Here is a 24,949-nt window from a genome sequence, read left to right as displayed (position 1 = left end):
TTGTTCATAAGAAACTCAAATGGTCTTCGCCCTCGTCAACAACACTGTAATTTCCCGTGGGCATTGTACAGTCGGGGCTCTTGTGCTCTCTACAACAGCAGTGGGTTCTATTTCGGTCAGAACGAAATTGGTTTCTTTTGTATTTGGTTTTACACTTCTGGTTATTGCACAGTTTGGTGGTCTGATGTATTGTCAGATAAATAAATTTATTGAATGGCTAATGGGAGGGTTGAAGGCAACGTTTTTCAATTCTCGAAGGGTTGCAAGAGGAATATCGGCTTATTGGAAGGTTGCAAAGGGAACATCGAAGGTGAGGCGCCGAAGAAAATTCGTTCCTAGGTATATCTTGACTGTTTTTCTTCGTTGGTCTTCACAGTGCGTTGTGGGTATACTTCTTTCGATTCTTATTTTTTTCCCTTTCTGTGAGATTTGGATCTGAAAAGGTACTTTCTATACACTCTTTTTTTTTTTTTTTTTTTTTTTGGATTTTGCTGTGTTTTCTTGCTTGTCTACGGAAAGTAAATTTAGAAACAACATCTTCTACTTCTTCCCAACACTTAGCTAGATCATCTCAGTCTTAAGTTATACAATGAATTAATTATAAAAAAAATCACATTCAGTTCCATTATATTGAACCAATAAACATTTCATTTTAAAGGATTTGACATTTAAACAGATAAATTCATCCTTCTACAACTATATTTCTTGTATCCATACGAGGCCTAAAACTATGTGTGAGAAAAATCTAAATATTCAATATCTATTGATCTGACTTAAGTATAATAAAGGAGATACAATTGGTACTTAAATATAAGATGTTCTGAAATATAATATTTACAAAATAATACAATAATATTCTTAAAATCTTAGACAAGATATTAATCTAATTAAATTGAGAAATGTTTGGGCAAGATCCCACCACAAAAGTAAACCATCAAACAGAAGTGGTTTGAGGTGTTAGCTAATCAATAACATTTAAAATGAAAAAGAAGATTTATTGCTTCTACGTCTCTCCCATGTCTTGCGTCTAGATCTCTCCATCCCAAAGCTCTGAAAGAGTCTTGTAAGGGCCTTCATCAGATAGGAATTCACTTGCAATAGATCCTCTGCGCTGTGGAATTTCACTTATCTTCTGCAACTCATCCGAGCTCAGTTTCCAGTCAAATATGTCTAAGTTTTCTTTCATCCTCTCTTTGTTGAAGCTTTTCACAACAACACTGACCTCTTGCTCATATACCCATCTTAATGAAACCTTCACACAACAAATCAATAAATTACCATCATGCTTCAAGCTAGACATGAGTCCTTTTGAAATCTTAAAATAAAAAATACGCAAAAAAAAAAAAAAAAAAAAAAAAAAAAAATTCCCTAATTTTTCTAAATTTTTTTTGTTATGTTTTGATGGGACGCACTGTGCAAACAAAAACAACAAAAACAAAATGAGCAAATAAGGCAATTATTACCTGTGCAATAGTTCTTCCTTTAGCGTTGGCAATCTCTTTTAGAACCTCACATTCCATTATCCAGTTTGTTCCCCAAATTGTTCCCTTTCCTCCCAAGGGAGAGTAGGCAGTGATGTGTATACTCTTTTTCTCACAGAACTCTCTCAGCTGCTTCTGTTGCCAATATGGGTTCATCTCCACCTTTGCAAACATAAATAAATCAGCTGCCGATCATGGCCTGTGACATGATCAATCAACAACCTTAAAGAACAACTTCTGGAAAAAAGGAAAAACTAAAACTAAAAGAGTAATTACTTGGTTGACGGCTGGATGGATCTTTGCTGTGGAAAGGAGTGTTTCAAGCTTTTTCCTGGTAAAGTTGCTTACACCAATTGATTTGGCCAGACCCAGCTTTTGACAGTTCTCCATAGCTTCCCATACAGACTTTATATCCATCGGAAGGATGTCCTCTTTCTTAAAGGATATTCCAATTTTCCCTGTCTTCAAGCTTACCGGCATGTGAATTAGATACAGATCAACGTACTCCAACTTCAGATTGCTGCACAAAGAATATTGATGGCAAATTCAAGCTAAATCCGTGAACGGAAAGAAACAGAAAAAGGAGGGGGAAAAACTCCGGGAAAGAAGAGAAAAGAAGGAAGAAAACAGGTAGCAGAATATATATATATATATATATATATATATATGTATATGTATACTTGTTCAGGTATATTACCTGAGAGTTTTCTGCATTGCAGGGAGGACACAATCGTGGTGCCCATCACCGGACCCGAGTTTGGAAGTGATGAAGAGTTCATCCCTGGATTTGATTAACCCAAGGCTTAGAGCATCATGTATGGCTTCCCCGAGGAGCGGCTCGGACTGGTAAATAGCAGCCGAATCAAAGTGACGATATCCGAGTTTGATTGCATGGAGGAAAGTTTCTTTCATGGTTTCAGAGGAGCATCCGAAGGGATATTCGGCTGTGCCGAATCCAAGAAGTGGAATGGTGTTGCCATAATGCAGCGTGAACTCTGGAATGCTGCTCATAGTTTCTCTGCTCTATTATCTTGTGTGATGTCTTCCTTGTGTTGAGATAAAGGAAGGACATATCAGCTGAACTAATTAAGAATCAACAACCGATATTTTAAGCCAAATTTGGTTAGAAAGTAGTTGCTTTTTGCCAACACTATACAATAAACATGTGGATAGATTAGTCAAACCGTTGAACTGGCCAATCCAGTCTATTTATAGATATTTTTTAATATATCATATATGTATATAAAACGGCGTTGTTTCAAAATGAATTAATAACTCCCCCCCAACACCCCTCTTCTTCTTCTTCTTCCCCACGCCGTCTTCTTCCTCTCTAGTATCTGCAGCTCTCTTCTTCTTCCATGGTAGCGACGGCGCGACGCTTCTTCATTCTTCTTCAGTTCCTCCTCCTTCACAGAAGATGCCGACGGTGGACCGAAGACTACGCCGACACACGTCGGGACCAATATGATCTATTTTCGCTCATCAAACCCACGGTTTCGGCCGGTTCAATAAACCCATGACAGACGTTGGTAGTGTCTCGGTTTTGCGCCGAAACCGACGCCAAACCCATCGGAATACAACCCTAATAGGTGACACGATTCAATTCTCACACTTATAGTTGAGATAAGTTTTGATATAATCTATAACATTTTAAAAGAGACTCAAGTCACATTTGAGCTATACTTTAAAAGATTAATTAATTGTATAATTAGAGTCTCATTAAAATTGTCATAAAAATTAAGAACTAAGACCTTTTCCATACCAAATTATGTGAAAAATTAAGAACTAAGAACCTTGCCTTATCATCAGTACGTAATATCACACAAGCCGATGATCATGATAATCATTCGTCGTCTCGGACATGTTTCTGAAAATCCAATACCTTATGCACTATATTATATGGACGGTGCTACTCCACCAGAGAGTCTACCAAAACAACCACCGAATCGGCAAAAAAACATTTGTATTTTTTTTTTTCAAACATTTTTTAAACTTTATTAAATATTTTTTAAAAATAAAATAAAAAATAGAAATTCATTTTAAAATAATTACTTAACAATTAAGTAAAAAAAAAATGCAATCGGTGACTACCTTATGCGGGAGAAGCATTTCCCATATTAGATACACAATATAAAGAACTTTTTGCATATTGAAAATGAGAAAAACGTTGTAGATCTACACATTAAGTTTTCGTTATATATAAAAATGATAATGATAGGCTTACTATTCCATACCACTTATTTACTACTCATTTTATTTTTTTAATTTTTTGTTTAACTTTTTTTACTTAGCGGTTAAGGAAGTGATTATTAGTGAAGTTATATATTTTTTTAATGATTAAGGATGTTAAAAAAATACTTAAAATAAAATAATAATAAAAATTTCAAATACACTATAGAGTAGTAAAAGGGTGGTAGGAGGGTAGTAAACCTATCATTATCCATATAAAAATGGGGGGATTTAAAAACAGAAAGAAGAAAAAGATAGAAAATAGATTGTTCAAATTAAAATGAACACAGCTTCGCATATATAACTAAATACAATAAACCTAAGCTCAAAGTCTTATACATATTGTTAAGGAAGTGTTTTACACCACCAATCACACGGATCACCTGTAACGAACAAATAGGTGGCACTGGTTGCCCTGTGGAGTCTCTTATGCGAAAGTCAATATAGCAATATGAGAGTAAGTGTATAAAGTAGCCAATAAATCAAGTTCAGTATTTGTTATCTTCTGAAGGCTATTTATAGAGGTTATTTTCTTGGAGTGATATAGTTCAATTTGCCTTGTAAAACCTTTTCCTTTTAGGAGTATAAGTCTATCTCTTATTAGGAGTCTGGGTCTTCATTAGGAGTCTAAGTCATCTCCCTCTTAGGAGTCTGAGTCTCTTCTTGACTTTATCTTTTAGCTAAGATTGTGGGGATCAAATATCACTTCGAGTTACCCCGCTAATTTTATTTATGCTAGCACATGGGAAATTAACTACTTTGCATTCTATGTACTTGTCTTTTACCCCGCTGGCTCGTGAGCGCCTGCTTGCTTTTGTTTACCCCTACCCCGCTGAGGATCCATGCTAGTTAGTGCGTGTGGGTGTCTTCGCTTCCTTTTGGTTACCTAACAGTTGGTTGCACCGTGAACGAGGCTCGACCTTTTGGTTGTCTTGGGAATCTTCAAGTCAAGCGTGACGGAGGTAACCTGCCAAAAAAGCAATTCTGGTAGCTGTGAAGTCTTAGAGCCTTAGAAGGCCTTGAGAATCTTCAAGTCAATAGTCTGCAAAATAAATTTAGAAAATTGGTCACTGGTTTCCTATTCGGTCCCTGGTTTGTTGTTCAGTCCATGGTTTTTTGTTTGTTACGTGCTAAGCGGTGAGGGGCTTTGCTTGGAGAGATGGGTGGGAGATGTACTTGACCACATTAGGTGTGAGCACGGAGCTCGATTTTGAGTTTGTTTGTCTTTGTGAATGTTTGCCAAAGAGATTTTTTTATTGTCAACGAAGAGTGACTGTTTTTGTTTATTGGTTTTTGGTGTGTATTTTTGTGATCGTTTTTGTTTTTGTTTTTGTTGGTAGTAGTGGATTTCTTGCCCCTTGGTGTAAATTGTTGTTGCATTCTTGTTTTGTTGTTGGTGTTCACTGGTAGTAACCCGCGCTTAAGTGATCAGGGGGCACGTCGACTCCCTGAATCCATCTTAGGCAGTTGCTGAGCTCGTCGGCCCGTTTCCAAAGGTAACCCGCTCAAGGCGGTTGTAGAGTCTGGTGGCTCGTTCTTGAAGGTAATCCACTTGAGGCAGATATATAGCTTGTTAGCTCGTTCCCGAAGGTAACCCGCTCGTTGGAAAGGGTCATGTGGTCTTCTGACCTCCACAACCGTTTGATGGCGATCTCTGGAGAGGGTCATGTGGTCTTCTGACCTCCACGCCCGTTCGATGGCGATCTCAGGAGAGGGTCGTGCGGTCTTCTGACCTCCAAGCCCGTTTGTTTTGATAGGGTTGTGTGGTCTTTGTGACCTCCACTCTAATTCATTTGGAGAGATCCATGTGGTCTTTCTGACCTCCACGCTCGTTCGTTAGGAGAGGGTCATGTGATCTTTGTGACCTCCACGCCAATTCATTTGGAGAGGGTCGTATGGTTTTTGTGACCTTCAAACCAATTTGTTTGGAGAGGGCTGCATGGTCTTTTTGACCTCCACACCCGTTCGTTTGGAGAGGGTCGTAAGGTCTTTGTGACCTGCACGCCAATTCGTTTGGAAAGGGTCGTGTGGACTTTCTGACCTCCACGTCCGTTCGTTTGGAGAGGGTCGTGTGGTCTTCTGACCTCCACGCCCGTTCGATGGCAATCTCTAGAAAGGGTCATATGGTCTTCTGACCTCCAATCTCATCCTCAGCAGTTTCTGTAGCCAGTGGGGTGGTTCCCCAACACTGGTAGCTAGTTGCGTTTGGCATAGTGCAAGCAGAGGTTGCACGCCGTTGAAGGACCACCAAACCAGGCGTCCAAGATCTAGCCAGCCCATCGCCGACCGCCACCTTTCTCATCGACGTTGTCTGCCATCGGCGAGGAGGTCTAGACACCTCACAGTGCTACTTGCCAAAGTCCCTCGTCATTCTCGCCCGTGTGCACTACGAGCAGCTGGCTCAACTACTTGGAACAAAGTAGCCGCCCACTAAGTTTATTCGCCATGGAGTTTGTCAATGCTCCTCACCACAAATCTATATGGAAACTCACGCCACAGATTGATACACTGGAATAGGGAGAAAAATATTCTCCGACTCACTGGATCATCAACGAAAGTTTAGATAAGTTTTTCTACTTTTTTCCCTTTTGTATTTGTTTAACTAACATATGTGAAATAATGGGAAAACATGAGAGGAATAGAGCAGATACATGACGTATACTACTTGTACATGCATGCCCTACTAGCCAAAATACAAGTACATGCATGTCCCACATAAAAGCTGCAATGTGCACGGGACGCACAATGTTGGCAACTGTTGCATATCGGAGCCGTGTACCCACAGACTTTCGAAAGATTCGATGTACCCAACAGATTGAAACCATAACTCCATTGCAACGTTGTGGCCAACACAACTGTAGTGCATCTCGCCACCCTCATGGCGAGCAACACTTCGCCAGAGTCACACAAGTGTAGATAATATCTTCTAGTTGCTAGCTGCATTCAAGACGGGCAGCGCCCCTTGGTGAGCAACAAGACCCGCTCCACTTTGCGGGAAACAAGACTCGCACCCCTCGGCAGGTAACAAGACCCGTGCCTTTTGGCAAGCAGACAAGACCAATGCTTTGGGCGAGTAACCAGACCAACGCCTCTCGGCGAGCAGCAAAATCGACACTGCCACCATGCAACCAGACCAAGGTCTCTATGGAAAGCATATGTGGTTCTGCCATTGCTCGTGCCAAGGCATGGCTATCCGTGGGCATCGCCCATGTGTCACCAGCATTCACCACACATTTGTGGGATGGCTCAGGTTTGCAAATCCCAAACTTGTAAATTTTATTACGCTTACCTATTTTGTGTTAGTGAAAATCCCACAGGATGCGATGTAGTCAAGAAGGGCTTTGAGGTCAAAGAACCCCACGATCCACTCAGCAACCAAGAAGGGCGTGGAGGTCAAAGGATTCCACGATCCACTCAATAATTAAGAAGGGCGTGGAGGTCAAATAACTCCACGACCCACTCAGCAATCAAGAAGGGCGTGAAGGTCAAAGAACACCACGACTAACCCAGCAACCAGAAGAAGACCCGTGCCCCTTGGTGGGCAACAAGATCCATGCCACTTGGCAGGCAACAAGACCAACACCCATTGGCGAGCAACAAGACCAACGCCTCTCAGCAAGCAACAAAACCGACATCTCTGCCATGCAACCAGACCAAGGTCTCCGTGTAAAGCATATGTGGTTCTGTCATTACCCGTGCTAAGGCATGGAAACCTGTGGGCATCACCCATGTATCACCAGCCTTCACCACGCTTTAGCGGGATGGCTCAGGTCACAAATCTCAAACTTGTAATTTGTATTACTCTTACCTTTTTTTTTTTTTTTTGGTGAGAACTTCTTAGGATGTGGTGCAACGAAACGAACGGGCGTGGAGGTTAAAAGACCACACAACCCTCTCTAAAGATCGTCATTGAAAGGGCGTGGAGGTCAGAAGACCATACGACCCTTTCCAGAGTTCGCCATTGAACGAGCGTGGAGATCAGAAGACCACACAACCCTCTCCACAGATCACCATCGAACAAGCGTGAAGGTCAAAAGACCACACGACCCTCTCTAGAGATCGCCATCGAATGGGCATGGAGGTCAAAAGACCACACGACCCTCTCTAAAGATCGCCATCGAAAGGACGTGGAGGTCAGAAGACCACACGACCCTCTCCATAGATCACCATCGAACGGGCGTGAAGGTCAGAAGACCACACGACCCTCTCCAAACGAACGAGCGTGGAGGTCGGAAAGACCACACGGCCCTCTAAGAACAGGCATGGAGGTCAGAAGACCACACAACCCTCTCCAGAGATCGCCGTCGAACGGCGTGGAGGTCAAAAGACCACACGACCCTCTCTAGAGATCGCCGTCGAACGGGAGTGGAGGTCAGAAGACCACACGACCCTCTCTAGAGATCGCCATCGAATGGGCATAGAGGTCAAAAGACCACACGACCCTCTCTAAAGATCGCCATCGAAAGGACGTGGAGGTCAGAAGACCACACGACCCTCTCCAGAGTTCGCCATTGAACGAGCGTGGAGATCAGAAGACCACACGACCCTCTCCATAGATCACCATCGAACGGGCGTGAAGGTCAGAAGACCACAAGACCCTCTCCAAACGAACGAGCGTGGAGGTCGGAAAGACCACACGGCCCTCTCCAAACGAATTTGCGTGGAGGTCACAAAGACCACACGACCGTCTCCAAATGAACGGGAGTGGAGGTCGAAAAGACCACACGGTCTTCTCCAAACGAATTGGCGTGAAGGTCGAAAAGACTACACAGCCCTCTCCAAACTAATTGACATGGAGGTCACAAAGACCACACGACCCTCTCCAAACGAACGAGGGTGGAGGTTGGAAAGATCACACGACCCTCTCCAAGCAAATTGGCGTGGAGGTCACAAAGACCACACAGCCCTCTACGAACAAGCATGGAGGTTAGAAGACCACACAACCCTCTCCAGAGATCGCCGTCAAACAGCGTGAAGGTCAGAAGACCACACAACCCTCTCCAGAGATAGTCGTCGAACGAGCGTGGAGGTCAGAAGACCACACGACCTTCTCTAGAGATCGCCATCGAACGGGCATGGAGGTCAGAAGACCACACGACCCTCTCTAATGAGCGGGTTACCTTCAGGAACAAGCCACCATGCTCTACAACCGCCTCAAGCAATTTACCTTCAGGAACGAGCTACTAGGCTCTACAACCGTCTCAAGCGGGTTACCTTCTAGAATGAGCCACCAACCTCTACATCCGCCTTGAGCGGGTTACCTTTGGGAATGAGCCACCAGACTCTACAATCGCCTCGAGCAGGTTACCTTCAGGAACGGGTCGACGGGCTCAACAACTACTTAAGATGGATTTAGAAAGTCGACGGGATCCCTGATCACTTAAGCTCGGGATACTATCAACGAACACCAACAACAAAACAAGAACACAACAACAATTTACACCAAGGGGCAGGAAATCCACTACTACCAACAAAAGCAAAAACGATCACAAAAATACGCACCAAAAACCAATAAACAAAAACACTCACTCTTCGCTGACAATAAATAATCTCTCAGGCAAACATTCACACACAAACAAACAAACTCAAAATCGAGCTCCGCGCTCACATCTAATGTGGTCGAGTACATCTCCCGTCTATCTCTCCAAGCTGAGCCCCTCACCGCTTAGCAGGAAACAAACAAAAAACCAAGGACCGAACAACAAATTAGGGACCGAATGGGAAACCAATGACCAATTTTTAAAATTTATTTTGCAAACTATTGATTTGAAGATTCTCAAAGCCTTCTAAGGCTCAAGGCTTCACAGCTACCAGAATTGATTTTTCTGCAGGTTACCTCCATCACAATTGACTTGAAGATTCCCAAAACAAGCAAAAGGTCGAGTCTCGTTCACGGTGCAGCCAATTGTTAGGTAACGAAAAGGAATTGAAGACACCCACACGCACTAACTAGCATGGATCCTCGACGTGGTAGGGGAAAACAAAAGCAAGCAGGCGCCCACGAGCCAGCGAGGTAAAAGACAGGTACAAAGAATGCAAAGAAGTTAATTTCTCATGTGTCAGTACAAAGCAAATTAGTGGGGTAACTAGAAGGAATATTTGAGCCCCCACAATTATAGCTAAGAGATAAAGTCAAGAAGGGATTCAGACTCCAAAGAGGGAGATGACTCAGGCTTCTAACAAGAGATAAACTTAGAATCCTAAAAGGAAAAAAACTTCACAAGGCAAATTGGACTCTATCAGTCTAAGAAAATAACCTCTATAAATAGCCTACAAAATATAACAAATACTGAACTTGATTTATTGGCTAATTTATACACTTACTCTCATATTGCTATACTGACTTTGGCATCGGAGACTCCACAGGGCAACCAGTGACGCCCTTTTGTTAGTTGCAAGTGATCCGTGTGATTGGTGGTGTGAAAGACGTCTTTAACACATATATACATCATATATCAGGGACTTCTCTTACAAAGAAGAGTCTCTGATTGCGCCGGTGTGGTTAAGATTCTCTTTATTCCCTTTGAATTTATGTGTTAATTCATATTTTAATGCTTCGGTTCAACCCCTAAGAAAATTTTTGGCTATTCATTTGCCTACACTTACACAAATTGACCTCTCTTTCCTGAGAGAGGATGTGATTTGGATTGGTATTAATGACAATGGCTTTTGGCAAAAAATTAAGTATGAAAGGTTTCCAAGTTTTTGTAGTTACTGTCGGCTTTAAGGGCATGTTATTGATGAGTGTAGGAGGTTGTCGAGCAAGGAGCCCAAATAGAAATTAGTGGTTGATGCTCAGGCACCTACCACTGAAAAAAATAAATCCCCATGCATAAACTAGAGGTCATTCATGAGACCAAACAACCTGAGTCTAGCTAGCTCTATTTTAACCCCCGAAGCTGTCCAGCCTATTTCTAATAACAATACTATTATTGAGGACCAACCTGTTTTAGGCCTCCAAATTGTTCAACGTGTTGCCCTTCCATTTCTCTCATACTTTTTTGCTAATGACCTTTTTTATTTTCACCAATGGTTCTAAAAAAAGTCTTCTTTCCCTTATGGGATTTATCCAACACTATGAAGCCGTCTTTGGGCCAAATCTCAACTCTTCTAAAAGCATTTTCTTAGTTCATAAGAATGTCTCTAGAGCTAGAATTCATATTATTGAGACTAAGGCCTGGTTTGGTTTTACAAACTTTTCAAATTATCTCATCTCATATCATCTTAATATCTAAATACCATTCAAACACAAATATTTTTAAATTCTAAATTTTCTATTTTTCAGTTTTTTTATTTAATCATTACAACTTTTCCAAACTTCCAAATAAAACACAAAAAATAATTCAACTTTTTCAAATCTCAAAATAAAAATTATATGAAAAAATTATATTCTAACCCTCTTTCAAATTTATAATTTTTTATTTAACTTTTTTTCTCTCATTTCTCAAAATTCCATAAAAATCTTAACTCAAACTATTTCGTTACTATTCATAAATTATCTCATTACTATTCACAGATTTCTCATTTTATTTTATATGTATGACCAAATGAAGACTAACACGGGTTTCAAAGAGGGAAAATTCCCTACCACGCATCTTGGGGCTCATCTCTCTTATGGGAAAATCTCTATTTCTCCCTATGATTCCATCATCTCTAAAATCTGCAAAAAGATCGCAAATTGGAAAGGTCGCCTATTGTCCTATGGGGTAAACTAGCCTTACTCAAATATGTTTTTTCTTCCATTTCAATTAATATTATATCCGTCCTTAACCCTCCGAAGAAAGTGATTGATGCAATTCATAAGGCTTTTGCCACTTTCTAAGAAAAAATGGGTCTCTCGATCTACTATTTATCGCCCTCTACCTAAAGGTAGCCTTGGTATTCGTAACATCTTTAATGTTCTCAACGCCCTTCATTGTAAACTTGCTTGGAATTGTTTTGGATCTGATTCCCGTTAGGCTAATTTCTTACTACACAAGTGCATGCCTAACAATCTTTCTTGTATTCACATTGTGGCCAGACCTTATCAAATACTTAGGAAAGTCATTTGCAAATTTATTTATTATTTATCGAGAAAGTCAATGGAGAACTCATGAGGGTGCTAGAAGCTTTTGGTATGATAATTGGTCCGGTAATGGTTCTTTTTTCCAAAAAGGTTTTCATGTTTCTTCCCCCAAGCTACAAATTAAAGATGTCTGTACTCCTTCTGGGTGGAATTGGGATGAGATTTGTGATAAACTATATAAGAAATTCATATGTAATTATGAAGTAGCTCTTGCTTTTTATTTGTAATTAGGATGATAACGCGTTAGCTTCAATAGTCACTCTTTTATCTACAATAAGAAATTGTGTAATTATAAAGATGTTCGTGCAAATTCCTATGTTATAATCATAAATATTCTGCAGATAATATATGTGATTATTTTTATAATAAATGAAAATCTTAAAATATAAACAAAACTATTACGTTTTATAATTATATATATTAAGCTATTTTTATTATTACATATTTTTTGATTTTATAAATATTATTTTTAAAAATATTTTTTATATTTTCACAATTGGGCACACGTGCAATGCACGCGTTTGCCCTTTACTAGTATATAATAAGTATCAATAAGCAGGTGTCGTCCATCTCTTTTTTCCAATTTTATCCTCCATTTTCAATTCGTTTTCCTGGCATGTCATTCGCTTTTCTTACGTTCTGGTTTCAAGTTCTTATTTTTTGCACCACCGCTTGCGTCGAATGCTTTAAAGTATAAAATCAAATTTCTTTTTCCTCTTCCTATAAAAACGTCGATCCTTCTGGTTTCAAGTTCTTATTTTTTGCACCACCGCTTGCACCGAATGTTTAGAGTATAAAATCAATTTATTTTTTCCACTTCATGTAAAAACAACGATTTTATCAGATTGTGATTTCCTTTTTGTTTCCCACCGCTTCCGCAACTCTTATAGGATTCTATTATTTTTTTTTCCATCGCTTTCTGGTTTCCGCAGCTTCTGTTGATTTCTATTCCAGTTGTTATCTGTAATTTTTTTTTATCACCGCCTGCACCGAGTGGATTTAAGAATAAAATCTAAATAAATTTTTTTATCATTGCCTGCACCGAGTGGATTTAAGAATAAAATCAAGTCTTTTTTGCCGCTTCCTATAAAAGCCTCGATCTTCAGATTTTGATTTCCTTTTGTTTTCCACCGCTTCCAAAGCTTTCCACCACTTTCGAAGCTCTTATCGGATTCTATTTTTATTCTATTTTTCACCGCTCTCACTGCTTGCGACTTAGTATAAAAGTGATTGCCATCCTTCAATTCTTCCAAATTTGGTTCTCTGCTTGTCAATCTCTGCAAAGCGTGGTATGCTTTCTTCTACTTCTTTTTGCCAGTTGAATACTTTTAGTCTGAATAATCTTTCTCCCTCTACTCTGTGAAACCGTTATGTTATTCTGCTGCTAGGCCGGAGACCTTGACAGTGGCCATGCGGCCCCCAACGATGCCGTCACGCTCAAAGAATCAGATAGAGAGGGGACTGACCATAGAGAATAGCGAATAAAAATGGAATCAAATACTTCACTTCGTATATGGAGGACGAGATGGGTGGAGAGGCAGACGATGAGCCTCCTAACTCGGCTAGAGAGCTTGAACCCATGTGATGGCCAATAGTGCGGTTTGCAGAAGCTGGAGGTTGGGGAGAGTAGAAGAGGAGCAGGGAACAATCTGGACCCTCCACTCTTACAATGGAAACGTACTGGACACTTACACACAGTTTTTACCTTCTGTGTCTCTGACGCTGCAAAGGTAGGGGTTGGTCTAGGTTTGCTAAATGGATCTTCCAATCTGCTCTTATAAGAGGTTCTGAGTTCGGACGATTCTGATAAAGGTACATTTTTGTTCCTTATGACTATAGATTGAGGCCACGTGTTGTGTGTCAAAGCCAGTAATAGCGGACAAAGATGAGGGGCATTTTGTAAAGATGGATTTGGGTCATACATCACACTGTGAGGCTGTGACTCCACTACAGCGAGGGAAGTTTTTTCTAGAAACGAAAAAAAAATGATCCTGTTTAGGAATGCGAGGATCTGGAGACATGTACGCTTGCAGACCAGTTTGCCGCGTGGCTAAAAGAGGTCATGTTCAACTGGGATAGAGTGTATTGATCATGCGCGGAAGTAAATGTTTTTTGATGGTTTACTTTAATGATGACTTGAACTTGAATTGGACAGCAAGTCAAATCAAAGATTTTAAATTTTTTTAACTTGCATGTAAGATGCATGTAAATAAGAATTTTTAATGGATTTGCTTTGTTGAATAAAAATATATATAAGGAGAGAGTTTTGTTAACGCGAGTGCGTTTGGATGTCAAATTAAATTAAATTTATTTTAATTTATTATTATAATTTTTTTAAATTTTAATATAAAATATAATAAATAATTCAACTTTTTTAAATTTCAAAATAATAGTAATATTAATAAATAATATTCTAATAATATTTTATCATCTCAACTTAACTCAGCTCAGTCCAACATCCAAACGCAACCTTAAGAGTTGAGATGAGAATTTTATATTTTGTTTAAAAATTTGTTTCGTTTGGTTTATAATTTCATTTTAACTCATTATTATAATTTTTTTTAAATTTTAATACAAAATATATTAAACAATTCAATTTTTTCAAATCTCAAAATAATAATAATAATATTAAAAAATAATATTCTGACAATATTTTATCATCTCAACTAAACTCAATTTAGTTCAACATCTAAACATAACCTAAAATATTATATCTTAATATTATTATTGTTTTGAAATTTTAAAAAGTTGAATTGGAATTTGAAAAAGTTGAATTGTTTATTATATTTTGTATGCAGATTTGAAAAATATGTAATGATGAAATGAAATGAGTTCAACACCTCGTTTGCATTCAAAACTCACATCAACATATCTCATCTCATCATTATAACTTTCTTAAATTTTCACATAAAATACAATAGATAATTTAACTTTTATTCTACTATTCACAAACCATCTCAATCCATTTTGTGTTTTGTCTTGTGCTCCAAACTAACCCGACTGATGAGATAAAATTTTTTAAAATATAATTAGAAGAGAAAAAGAGTTAAGAAAAAATTATAAAATTAAAATAATTTTAGAATATAATTTTTGTTTTGTCATTTAAAAAAATGAATTGTTTTTTACTTTTATTTTAAAAATTTTATATTTCAATTATGTTTGAAAACGAGATGAGATAAAAGACGATGAGATGATATAAAAATTTTGGAATGAAATTTATTTTCAAATAGACATTTATTTGAAAATAAGTAAGGGGATGAACAGTTTTCTCATCAATTACACTTTTTTTTGTTTTTTTTTTTATTCATGGTTCTCTCGTGTTTTTGCCCTTTTGCCGATTAAGGTGAGTTTGAATGTTGTGGTTTTTTTTTTTTTTTTTTTGATAGGTTGGATATTAGTTGAGATGAAAGTTAAATAAAATATTATTTTTTAATATTAATATTATTTTAAAATTTTAAAAAATCAAAATGTTTGGATATTAGTTGAGAAGAAAGTTAAATAAAATATTATTTTAAAATTTTAAAAAATTAAAAAATTTATTATATTTTGTATGAGAATTTAAAAAAATTATAATGATTTAATGAGATTAGTTGCAACAAATTGTGTTTTGAGATTAGTTGCAACAAAACAACTGAATATGGAAAAAACGAAAATGTTTTATGTTATAATTGCAAAAAAAATAGAGACTTAACAATTAAGGTGAACATTTTTTCTCATATTCTGGAGTTCAAAATTTTTACATTATAATTAGAATATATTAATTGTTAATATCAATAAATAATAATTTATTTACTATTATTAGATATCAAGTTTATTTAGAAATGTATGATGATAGCACATCAACTCTAATAGTCACTTTTGGATCTACAGTCATTGATATTCTGCAGATAGTATATATAATATTTTTTATGATCAATAAAAAAATCTTAAAATATAGATAAAACTATTACATTTCATAATTATATATATTAATCTATTTTTTATTATTAAATATTTTTACAAAAATTTCTTATTTTTAAAAATATATTTTTATATTTATACAATTGGGCACACGTGCAATGCACGTGTTTGCCCTTTACTAGTATATATATATATATATATATATATATATATATATATATATATATATATATATATATATATATATGCATACTAGTAATAGAGCAACAGCCCGGGGACATTTGCCTAGTTTAGATTTTTTACAAAAATTATATGCTCTTTTACAAAAGAAAAATGATTAATAAATTATCTAACATATTTTAGCAGTAGTTTAATGTGCAAAGCACGTTTGCCACATTTGTCTAATTGAAAGAAAAAATAAAATTCTTGCCAAACAGTAAATAAAATGTGACTCCTTACATGCAGCACGTACAAAATTTTGAATAATTAAATTAGTTGTTAGTTCACAATCATCAAGATTAAAAGAGTACATAAGATTGATTTGTAAATAGTCTAATGCATAGGAGCATAAAACCTTATATAAGCAAGCATCTATGAATTTCCATCTTTCTCTATTTTAATAAGAAGAGTTTGTTCCAATCGCTGTACCTCCAAACATTTCCTTTGGGTTGATCATCTGTACGTGAAAGATCAATCATGATCACATATTAAAGCCCTGCATGGAAGTTTCAGCTCTACAAATTAACTATATTTAACGGTAGAGATTAATGCATGCATGTCATGTTACCTCCAACCATGCAGAAGATGTAGTGAGCTCGTATGAAGCAAATTCACCCTCCATGTTCCTGATCTCACGTTCTTTCATCATTAAAGTAAGCCTATTATATTAAAGTAATCGTTTTATCTAAATAATTTTAGTTAATTACGAATATAATGAGATTTAAATTCTGTTAAAAATTCTAATTATTTATATGGTTTTACTTTTTTAAAAATATTTAGCAAAACTTCATCATTTATTTAATGATAAAAGATTAGTATTTTATAAATTAAATTTGATGGTTTATGTATGATATGATATTTATATTTTAATTATCTATTTTAAGTTAGTTCAAATCAGTGTTTTAACATCCACTGTTGAATCAAATCTGGAGACTTAAGATGAAGGGTTGGGATTTAAATCCCCAAACCCTAACATTTTTCCCTCACTTTCCCTTTCTCCCTCTCTCCTTCCCCTTAGCAGCCGCACATCCTTCCTCTCTCTCACCCGATCTTGTCCCTCAAGTAGCCCAGTGCCGCCGTGCGCCACCCTACGGCGTCGCCGACCACCTCAACGACTTCTCCTCATGTCGGCGACCAAACACCACCGTCGCAACCCCTTGGCAGCTCCTCCCTCAGCCGCACGCGAGCAACCCAAAATGAGTCTCGACGCACAGGTTCTCCACCCTTGCGCCACCACAACTCAGCCCCAGCTCCACCAAGCACTACCACCAAGTTCCCCTCATGCCGTGGACCACTTCCATGGAACCCACCACTCGTAGCTCCTCCCTAGCCCCACGCACACGGCCCCTCTACACACACGGGTTTCTCTCCGTAAAGCTGCCATTAGCCAACCCCATGCCACCGCACCACCACCACCAGCCTCCTCCCTCGCCGACGACCCCTCCCCTTCCTCATTTTCTCCAGCTGAAGCCCTAACTCCTCTCATGCCCTTTCTCTTCACAAGATCCTAGATCCACCGTAAGACCACTACGACACCGTCGTGTGCCTCCTCTAGCAGCCACCACAAGGCCACCCACGACGCAACTCCCGATTTGCCTCCCTCTCTCATGAAGCCTTTCTCTATCTCATGGGTTCTTGTCGTCACACGGCCTAGATCCATCACCTACAGCTCATGACGCCACCACCAGCCCAACACGACACCTCCCCTGCTGCTTCATGCCCAGCCGAGCCTGTATCTCTCCCTTGCTCTAATTTTATGATTTTGTAAATTTGTACAATTAGGATGATTTTATATTTTGTGATTTTGTACAATTAGGATGATTTACACGTAAGGGGAAGAAGTGTCAAACAAAAATACTATTTATTCATGTTCATCAATCAATAGCCTCTTTTAAATATAAAAAGATATATATATATATATATATAAATATATATATATCTATTTTTTATTATAATAAGTATCTATCGCGCTTCTACAGTATAAACAGTGAGTTTTGTCAATCCATTTAAATTTTTCTTGTGTTTTGTGTGGTTTTGCTTTTTTATTCTTTTATTTTCTTCTTTTGTGTCCATTTATATGAGATCTATCTTTTAATTAACTTTGTCAGCAGCTTTATTTCCTGTCAGTCTTTTTACTTTCCTGTTTCTCTTCCCTCTTCATTTTCTATTTCTTCTTTTCAACGAAAGTAACATTTTTCTCTCTTCTTCGTATCTCTCTCTTCTCTGCATCTTTTTTTCATCTTCATCTATGCATCATCTCTCTTCTTCTTTTCTCTCTCTTCTCTGCATCTTCTTTTTTGGTGGATTGTCACCGGGTGTTTAGGAAATGCAGCTCATGTAGAAGTATTCAAGTGGCAGCTTACCAACAAAAATAAAGGCCACTGTGAGAGAAGCTGGTCATGCGACTGCCGCTCGAGGCGGTCAAATCAAGATAGGCGACGGTGGCATCTTGCGGGGTGGTGAAGCTGAGATAGAGAGAGAGTGTGAGAGAGAGAAAACGAAGAGGGGGATCATCTAATGTGCGGCGGCAGCACTTACCCAAGGACGAACAAAGAGACAGCGGCACCGTGGGAGGTCGTGACAAATGCTGGGCAGAGGTGATGGTACAGTGACGGCCAAACACGAGGTGAAGGATGCAGGCAGTGGTCTGGATGGAGGTTGATGGCGGCGTCGTTCGGCTGGGTTGAGTCGAACGGCTACAAGCATAAAAGAGAAACTGCTCTGTTTTGGGAAAGTAAAACAGAGCTACCTTCATTGTTTGCTTGACCGTGGATGAGGCAGGGTGGTTGGCGACAGTGGTTCTCAGTGGAGGAAAAATGTGTTGCGGTGGATGCTGTTCGGTGTTGAGCAGTGGTTGAGCAGAAGATGTAGGTTGCGGGGAAATGGTTTTTCGTGGTGAGGAAGTTGGTGGTGGAGGAGGCTTGCGAGATGATTATCGTGGCAGGTCTTGGACGCAAAAGGGCATGCATGCTTGGGTTGATGCCGTGTGCTCTAGCTCCGGTGATTGGCTTTTCACTACGGTGCTGTGGGTTTTTTTTTTCTAAGGTGCAGTGGCTGCGGTAGCTAGGATGGGGTTGGTTTGTTCGTGGTGTTGTTTTGTTCTTTCAAATGAAGGAAGGGCTAAAATGGGTGAGAAGGAATGGTATTTCTTCTGTGTTAGAGACAGAAAGTACCAACTGGTTTAAGGACAAACCGGGCTATAGATTCTGGGTATTGGAAAGCGACAGGCAAAGACAAGGAGATATACAGGAGGAAAGCACTCGTTGGAATGAAGAAAACTCTTGTTTTCTACAAGGGAACGGCTCCTAAGGGGAAAGAATCGATTAGGTCATGCATGAATACAAATTAGAGGGGAAATATTCTGTATACAACCTCCCCAAAACAACCAAGGTAAAATTTTCTTGTTCTATCTTCCTCTGTTCTTCTCTATTTCTTTTTATTCTCATTTATGTTGCGTTCTTGATGGTTTGTCTTTGTTTTCTCATCCAGAACGAGTGGGTTATATGCAGAGTTTTTAAGAAAATCTCAACTGGGAAGAAAACCCACATTTCAGGGTTGGTGAGCCTAGGCTCCTACGCAAAGGGACTATGTCCTTCACTTTTGCCTCCATTGATGGATTCATCTCCGTACAACAGCAGAACAAGAACCGATGTTGGTGAGACGACTCACGTGACCTGCTTCTCCGATCCAATGGAGGCGCACGAGACCAAGGAAAACATGGTGGATGGCTTCAACAGTACTCTTGGCTTAGCTGCTGCTTCATCTTCTTCCCCAAATCCTTCTTATAATATTTCTTATGCTCCAAACTCATCTTACCATTCGAACACGAGGAATTTCCAGTTTTCAGAGTCAATCTTGATGCACGACCAGTCCATACTAAGGATGTTACTTGAAAATCATGCTCCTATGATGAAGCAAAATACAAAAGCAGAGTTCTTCTCACCCGAAACAGGCTTTAGAAAGGATATATCTTTACTTTTCTCTTTTGTGTCTTTTTTTCCCTTTTTTAGTTGATAATAAATAAATAAAACCTTTCAGTGAGCAATAATGTGAATAATAGTAAAATCCCAGCAATTTATTTGCTAAAATTCTTTAATTTCAGGTAGCATATATATTTATTTATAGTACTTTTGCATATAGGTTCACATTAATTAGAGAGAAACTTGTTCGTTTTTTATAATCCTTTTTCATCTTTTAGGTTAGTGAGAATATTCTCTCTCTTCGTTACTCATATATTTGGCCACCAACCCAAATCAATTCATCGGTGATCAACTTTAATAACTTGTAAAATATTATTTTTATTATTTCAAAAACGTATACTTAGGGTGTGTGTGGATGTTGAAGTGAGTTAAATTAAGTTGTGATGATAAAATATTGTTAGAATATTATTTTTTAATATTATTATTATTTTGAAATTTGAAAAAGTTGACTTGTTTATTATATTTTGTATTGGTATTTGAAAAAGTTATAATAATGAATTGAGATGAGTTTGATAATCAAACGCACCCTTAATTGATTGATTGAGCAATCATCACAGTTCACGTGCTTGGGTTAATCAGCTTTCATAGGTTATGGAGGTATTATTGATATTTTTTGTTGTTTAATTGATTGTATATCTATGATCTATGAGCATGTCCTCGAATACAACTGCCCCCATATATCCACTTGTTTATTTAGCGGGTCTGATGCAAAAGATTTTATCCAGCAATAACACGTAGGAAGTTCAAATGTGATCATATTATCCCTCAGGACACTACCAAGTGGTCGGTAATGACTATGGTTCTGATTTCCTGATATTTTTTTAAAGTTGCAGCACAAGTAACGATGATTTTACCTACTTTAATCAGATATGGAAATAAGATAAGACATTGTCTTGAGGCATTGTCAAAAGGCATGGAGGAACCTAAGCTACATCAAGGGGCCACTCTAGGAGACACTATAATGGAGACACAAGACACGCATTAAGGGACTGTAGATCCAAGCTAGAATTCCACCTCAATTAAGATATAAAAGGAAAATACAAAGTCAACAAAAGTGGCTAGAGAAAAAGTCCATATGCTAAAGGAGGTTGACATTAATGTACCAAAGACCAATCAAGCAAGAACATGGAAGAGAAGGGCACGTGACCATTTTCAAGTCATGAGGCGCTTGAAACTGAGTGCTTTTAGTGGAGAGGCCTATACAAAATGATGATGAGTATAATTTTCTGCAAAGAAGTGGGTGTGACAAAATTTATTCTCGAGAGAGATGCCATGCAGGTTGTAAACTCACTAAACGCATCTCAAACTAATTGGAGCTATGGTGGCCTTGTAAGGATGCAAAACTTATTGGAGCTATGGTGGTCTTGAGATTCTGTAGTTTGTATTTAATCTTGAATTGTTCCAAGATTCTAGTTCAACGATGCTTTAATTTTTTGATCCCGAGTTCATTTTGATTTTTTCATGCACCTCTATTTGTCAACAATTGGGTTGTGCATCCCATATTAATGTACCCTTACCCCTAATCCCCATTAATTATTAATATATATATATATATGTATATTTAGCTAGACTCCATTGTTACACATGTGACTTTGAATTATTGACAAATTTGATTAGGATAATTAATAATTTCATAATTATCAACTTAATTTCCTCAATATGATCTTCTGGATTTAATTGAAATTAACCTTTTGCCTCAACTAGCAATTGGGCACTACATACAAGAGTATACGTAAGGGTGACAATATGTGACACGACCCGTTAACCTAACACGAACACAACACGATAAAAACAGGTTAGAATTTAGCCTTAACGGGTTCGGGTCAAAACGGGTTGACCCGTTAAAACACGATTGCTTAACAGGTTGATAACGTGTCAACCCGTTTTGACCCGTTAAGAAAGTCAAAATTACAATTATACCCCTATACCTAAAAATAAAATTGTTGAGATTTTAATTTTGATATTTTTATTATTTAGATTGTAATTTTAGACTTATAGTTAATTTTATATTTTTTATAGATATTGTGATTTTAACATTTATATAAAATTATGCTAAACTTAACTAAGTCAAACAGATTAATTTCATATCTATTCGACTCATTTACATAAACGGATTGACACGACACGATCCGTTATATTAATAGATCATGTAAGGGTTTGAAATTTTGACACGATAAACTTACCGAATCGGGTTAGGATTAACCCATATAGTATAATATACATGTCTTCACACAATCCGTTAACACGATTTAACACTCCTAGATATACGTGCCTTGCACGTAACCTCTTACTAGTGTGATATATATATATATATATATATATATATATATATATCTATACACTGTTGTGATTGATGATGATGAAAAGTAAGACAAATAACAACTTCTCTCAATTTAGAGTTTGGATGGTAAGATTATCTGATTAAGATAATTTCAGATACTTATACTGATGAATATATTCTCTATCTAAACACACAACTTATTTCATATGAAATAACTTCAATACATTCTACATCTTAACTTGTTCATTGAAAATACTTTTATTTGTAAAATGTATAAATAAAATAATTATTCCATTACTATAACAACAAACTAATTTCTGATAGGAATTATTACTTTTTTAACTTACTATAAAAGTTAAAGATATCTCAACATACTTCATATATCTAAATATATTTCAATGAGATCCATAAAATCCATTCAAATATCTTAACTCACTACTATTCACAGATAAACTCAGATTTGAATAAACTCATATCATCTGATATATTCTTATCATCCAAACGGAGGCTAAATCTCTCCATCCCAAAAATCCGAAAGAGACTTATAAGGCCCTTCATCAAAGATGAATTCAGTTGCAGAAAATCCTTTACGCTGTGGAATTCGGCTTATCTTCTGTAACTCCTCCAAGCTCAAGTTCCAGTTAAATATGTCTAGGTTTTCTTTCATCCTCTCTTTGTTAAAGCTTTTCACAACAACACTAACCCCTTGCTCATATACCCATCTTAATGAAATCTTCACACAACAAATCAATAAATTACCATCATGCTTCAAGCTAAGACAATCCTTTTCAAAGTCATAAAACCAAAAATACCCAAAAAAAAAAAAAATATTCCCCGATTTTTCTATGTTTTTGTTCTATATTTTGAGAAAATAAAGAAATTATTACCTGTGCAATAGTTCTTCCTTTAGCGTTGGCAATCTCTTTTAGAACCTCACATTCCATTATCCAGTTTGTTCCCCAAATTGTTCGCTTTCCTCCCAAGGGAGAGTAGGCAGTGATGTGTATACCCTTTTTCTCACAATACTCTCTCAGTTGCTTCTGTTGCCAATATGGGTTCATCTCCACCTTTGCAAACACAAATAAATCAGCTGCCGATCATGACCCATGACATGAATCAACAACCTTAAAGAACAACTTCTGGCAAAAGGAAAAACTTAAACTAAAAGAGTAATTACTTGGTTGACGGCTGGATGGATCTTTGCTGTGGAAAGGAGGGTTTCAAGCTTTTTCCTGGTAAAGTTGCTTACACCAATTGATTTGGCCAGACCCAGCTTTTGACAGTTCTCCATAGCTTCCCATACAGACTTTATATCCATCGGAAGGATGTCCTCTTTCGTAAAGGATAATCCAATCTCCCCTGGCTTCAAGCTTACCGGTATGTGAATCAGATACAGATCAACGTACTCCAACTTCAGATTGCTGTACAAATAATATTGATAGCAAATTCACGCTAAATCCATGAACGGAAAGAAACAGAACAGGCCGGAGGAAAGAAAACACCGGGGAAGAAAGAAGAGAAAAGAAGGAAGAAATTAAACAGGTAGCAGATGCATATTTGTTCAGGTTTATTACCTGAGAGTTTTCTGTATTGCAGGGAGGACACGATCGTGGTGCCCGTCACTGCACCATAGCTTGGAAGTGATGAAGAGTTCGTCCCTGGATTTGATTAACCCAAGGTTTAGAGCATCATGTATGGCTTCCCCGAGGAGCGGCTCGGACTGGTAAATAGCAGCCGAATCAAAGTGCCGATATCCGAGTTTGATTGCATGGAGGAAAGTTTCTTTCATGGTTCCAGAGGAGCTGCCGAAGGGATGCTCAGCTGTGCCGAATCCAAGAAGTGGAATGGCGTTGCCATTTTCAAGAGTGAACTCTAGAATGCTAGTACTCATCGTTTTCTTTGCTCTATCAGTATGCGATGTTCCATACTTCCATATCCCTTGTGACTTAATTTATTCGGCAGGAATTGAGTACAGAAAATCCAAATAAACAAAAATAGAGTAATTATCTACGGTCAAAAACTGTGCAAACGTCACGTCGCGTCGCGTCGCGCACCATCTCATATCTTCTTCGAGAAACACTACTTTATCCATATCGTTCTATAATCGTTTAGCCCCACGTATCTTCTTTTCCAGTTTTAGTTGGAGGCGGTTTAATGCCTTGGTAGGTGCTAATTGTATTTGTCTCCAGATAATGATAGCTGGACGTGCCGTGATAGCTGTAAAATATTATTTTTTTATTTTTAAATTTTTTTAAAAAAATAAATATATTAACGGTTATTTTTTTTATCAGTAAGTAAAAAAATAAGAGTTCTCTTGGATTCACCGTACTACCAACTGCGTACCAATTGATTATTTTAATTTTAATTTATCAATTGTCAGATGCCACAAAATCTCGACGCAGGACGAGCGAGCCTCAAATTAAAGCCATGAAACAAGTAGCCGGCAAATTAAATAGCGGGAGAGAGAGTCCGTCTGTCTCTCAAACTCGGCGATGGCGAAGAACATGAACATGAAGAAACGAAAAGTTGACGTTTATAAAGATTGACCCATATTGTTTAAGGATAATTATTGTATTATCTTGATCTCTTATATAAAAATTGATCTAAGAAGTTAAATCAATCCAAAATCTAACTCTAATAAGTTTAAATTTTTTTATATTTATAAATTTTAATTTATTATTTAAAATATATTATAATTTTGGTCTAAAAAAATATTTTTAGACTAAAAAAAATTTTTTTTAACATAATGGCGGGGGGTTGGGCGGATGGGGGTTTTTCCCCCGCCCCCGCCTCC

General features: G+C 37.7%; 2 protein-coding genes and 1 pseudogene across 2 annotated transcripts; 1 reads left to right on the top strand and 2 right to left on the bottom strand.

Annotated features, from left to right (window-relative positions):
- Positions 1 to 1,027: 1,027 nt before the first annotated feature.
- On the bottom strand, positions 1,028 to 2,492 carry LOC121240771 (non-functional NADPH-dependent codeinone reductase 2-like). Its single transcript, XM_041138305.1, has 4 exons — positions 2,179 to 2,492; positions 1,758 to 2,001; positions 1,464 to 1,643; positions 1,028 to 1,252 (listed from the first exon to the last, which is right to left on the bottom strand). The coding sequence occupies exons 1-4, from the start codon at positions 2,490 to 2,492 to the stop codon at positions 1,028 to 1,030; spliced, it is 963 nt and encodes a 320-aa protein (XP_040994239.1).
- Positions 2,493 to 18,776: 16,284 nt separating this feature from the next.
- LOC121240770 lies at positions 18,777 to 20,000 on the top strand (annotated as a pseudogene).
- A 2,663-nt stretch (positions 20,001 to 22,663) lies between these two features.
- On the bottom strand, positions 22,664 to 24,060 carry LOC121240618 (non-functional NADPH-dependent codeinone reductase 2-like). Its single transcript, XM_041138096.1, has 4 exons — positions 23,730 to 24,060; positions 23,333 to 23,576; positions 23,043 to 23,222; positions 22,664 to 22,888 (listed from the first exon to the last, which is right to left on the bottom strand). The coding sequence occupies exons 1-4, from the start codon at positions 24,044 to 24,046 to the stop codon at positions 22,664 to 22,666; spliced, it is 966 nt and encodes a 321-aa protein (XP_040994030.1). The 5' UTR covers positions 24,047 to 24,060.
- Between the last annotated feature and the right edge of the window lie 889 nt (positions 24,061 to 24,949).

This window comes from Juglans microcarpa x Juglans regia, chromosome 7S, assembly GCF_004785595.1.
Source record: "Juglans microcarpa x Juglans regia isolate MS1-56 chromosome 7S, Jm3101_v1.0, whole genome shotgun sequence".
NCBI classification, from domain to species: domain Eukaryota; kingdom Viridiplantae; phylum Streptophyta; class Magnoliopsida; order Fagales; family Juglandaceae; genus Juglans; species Juglans microcarpa x Juglans regia.
The sequence above is the reverse complement of the archived record's forward strand: the minus strand, read 5'-3'. Positions and strand labels throughout refer to the sequence as shown.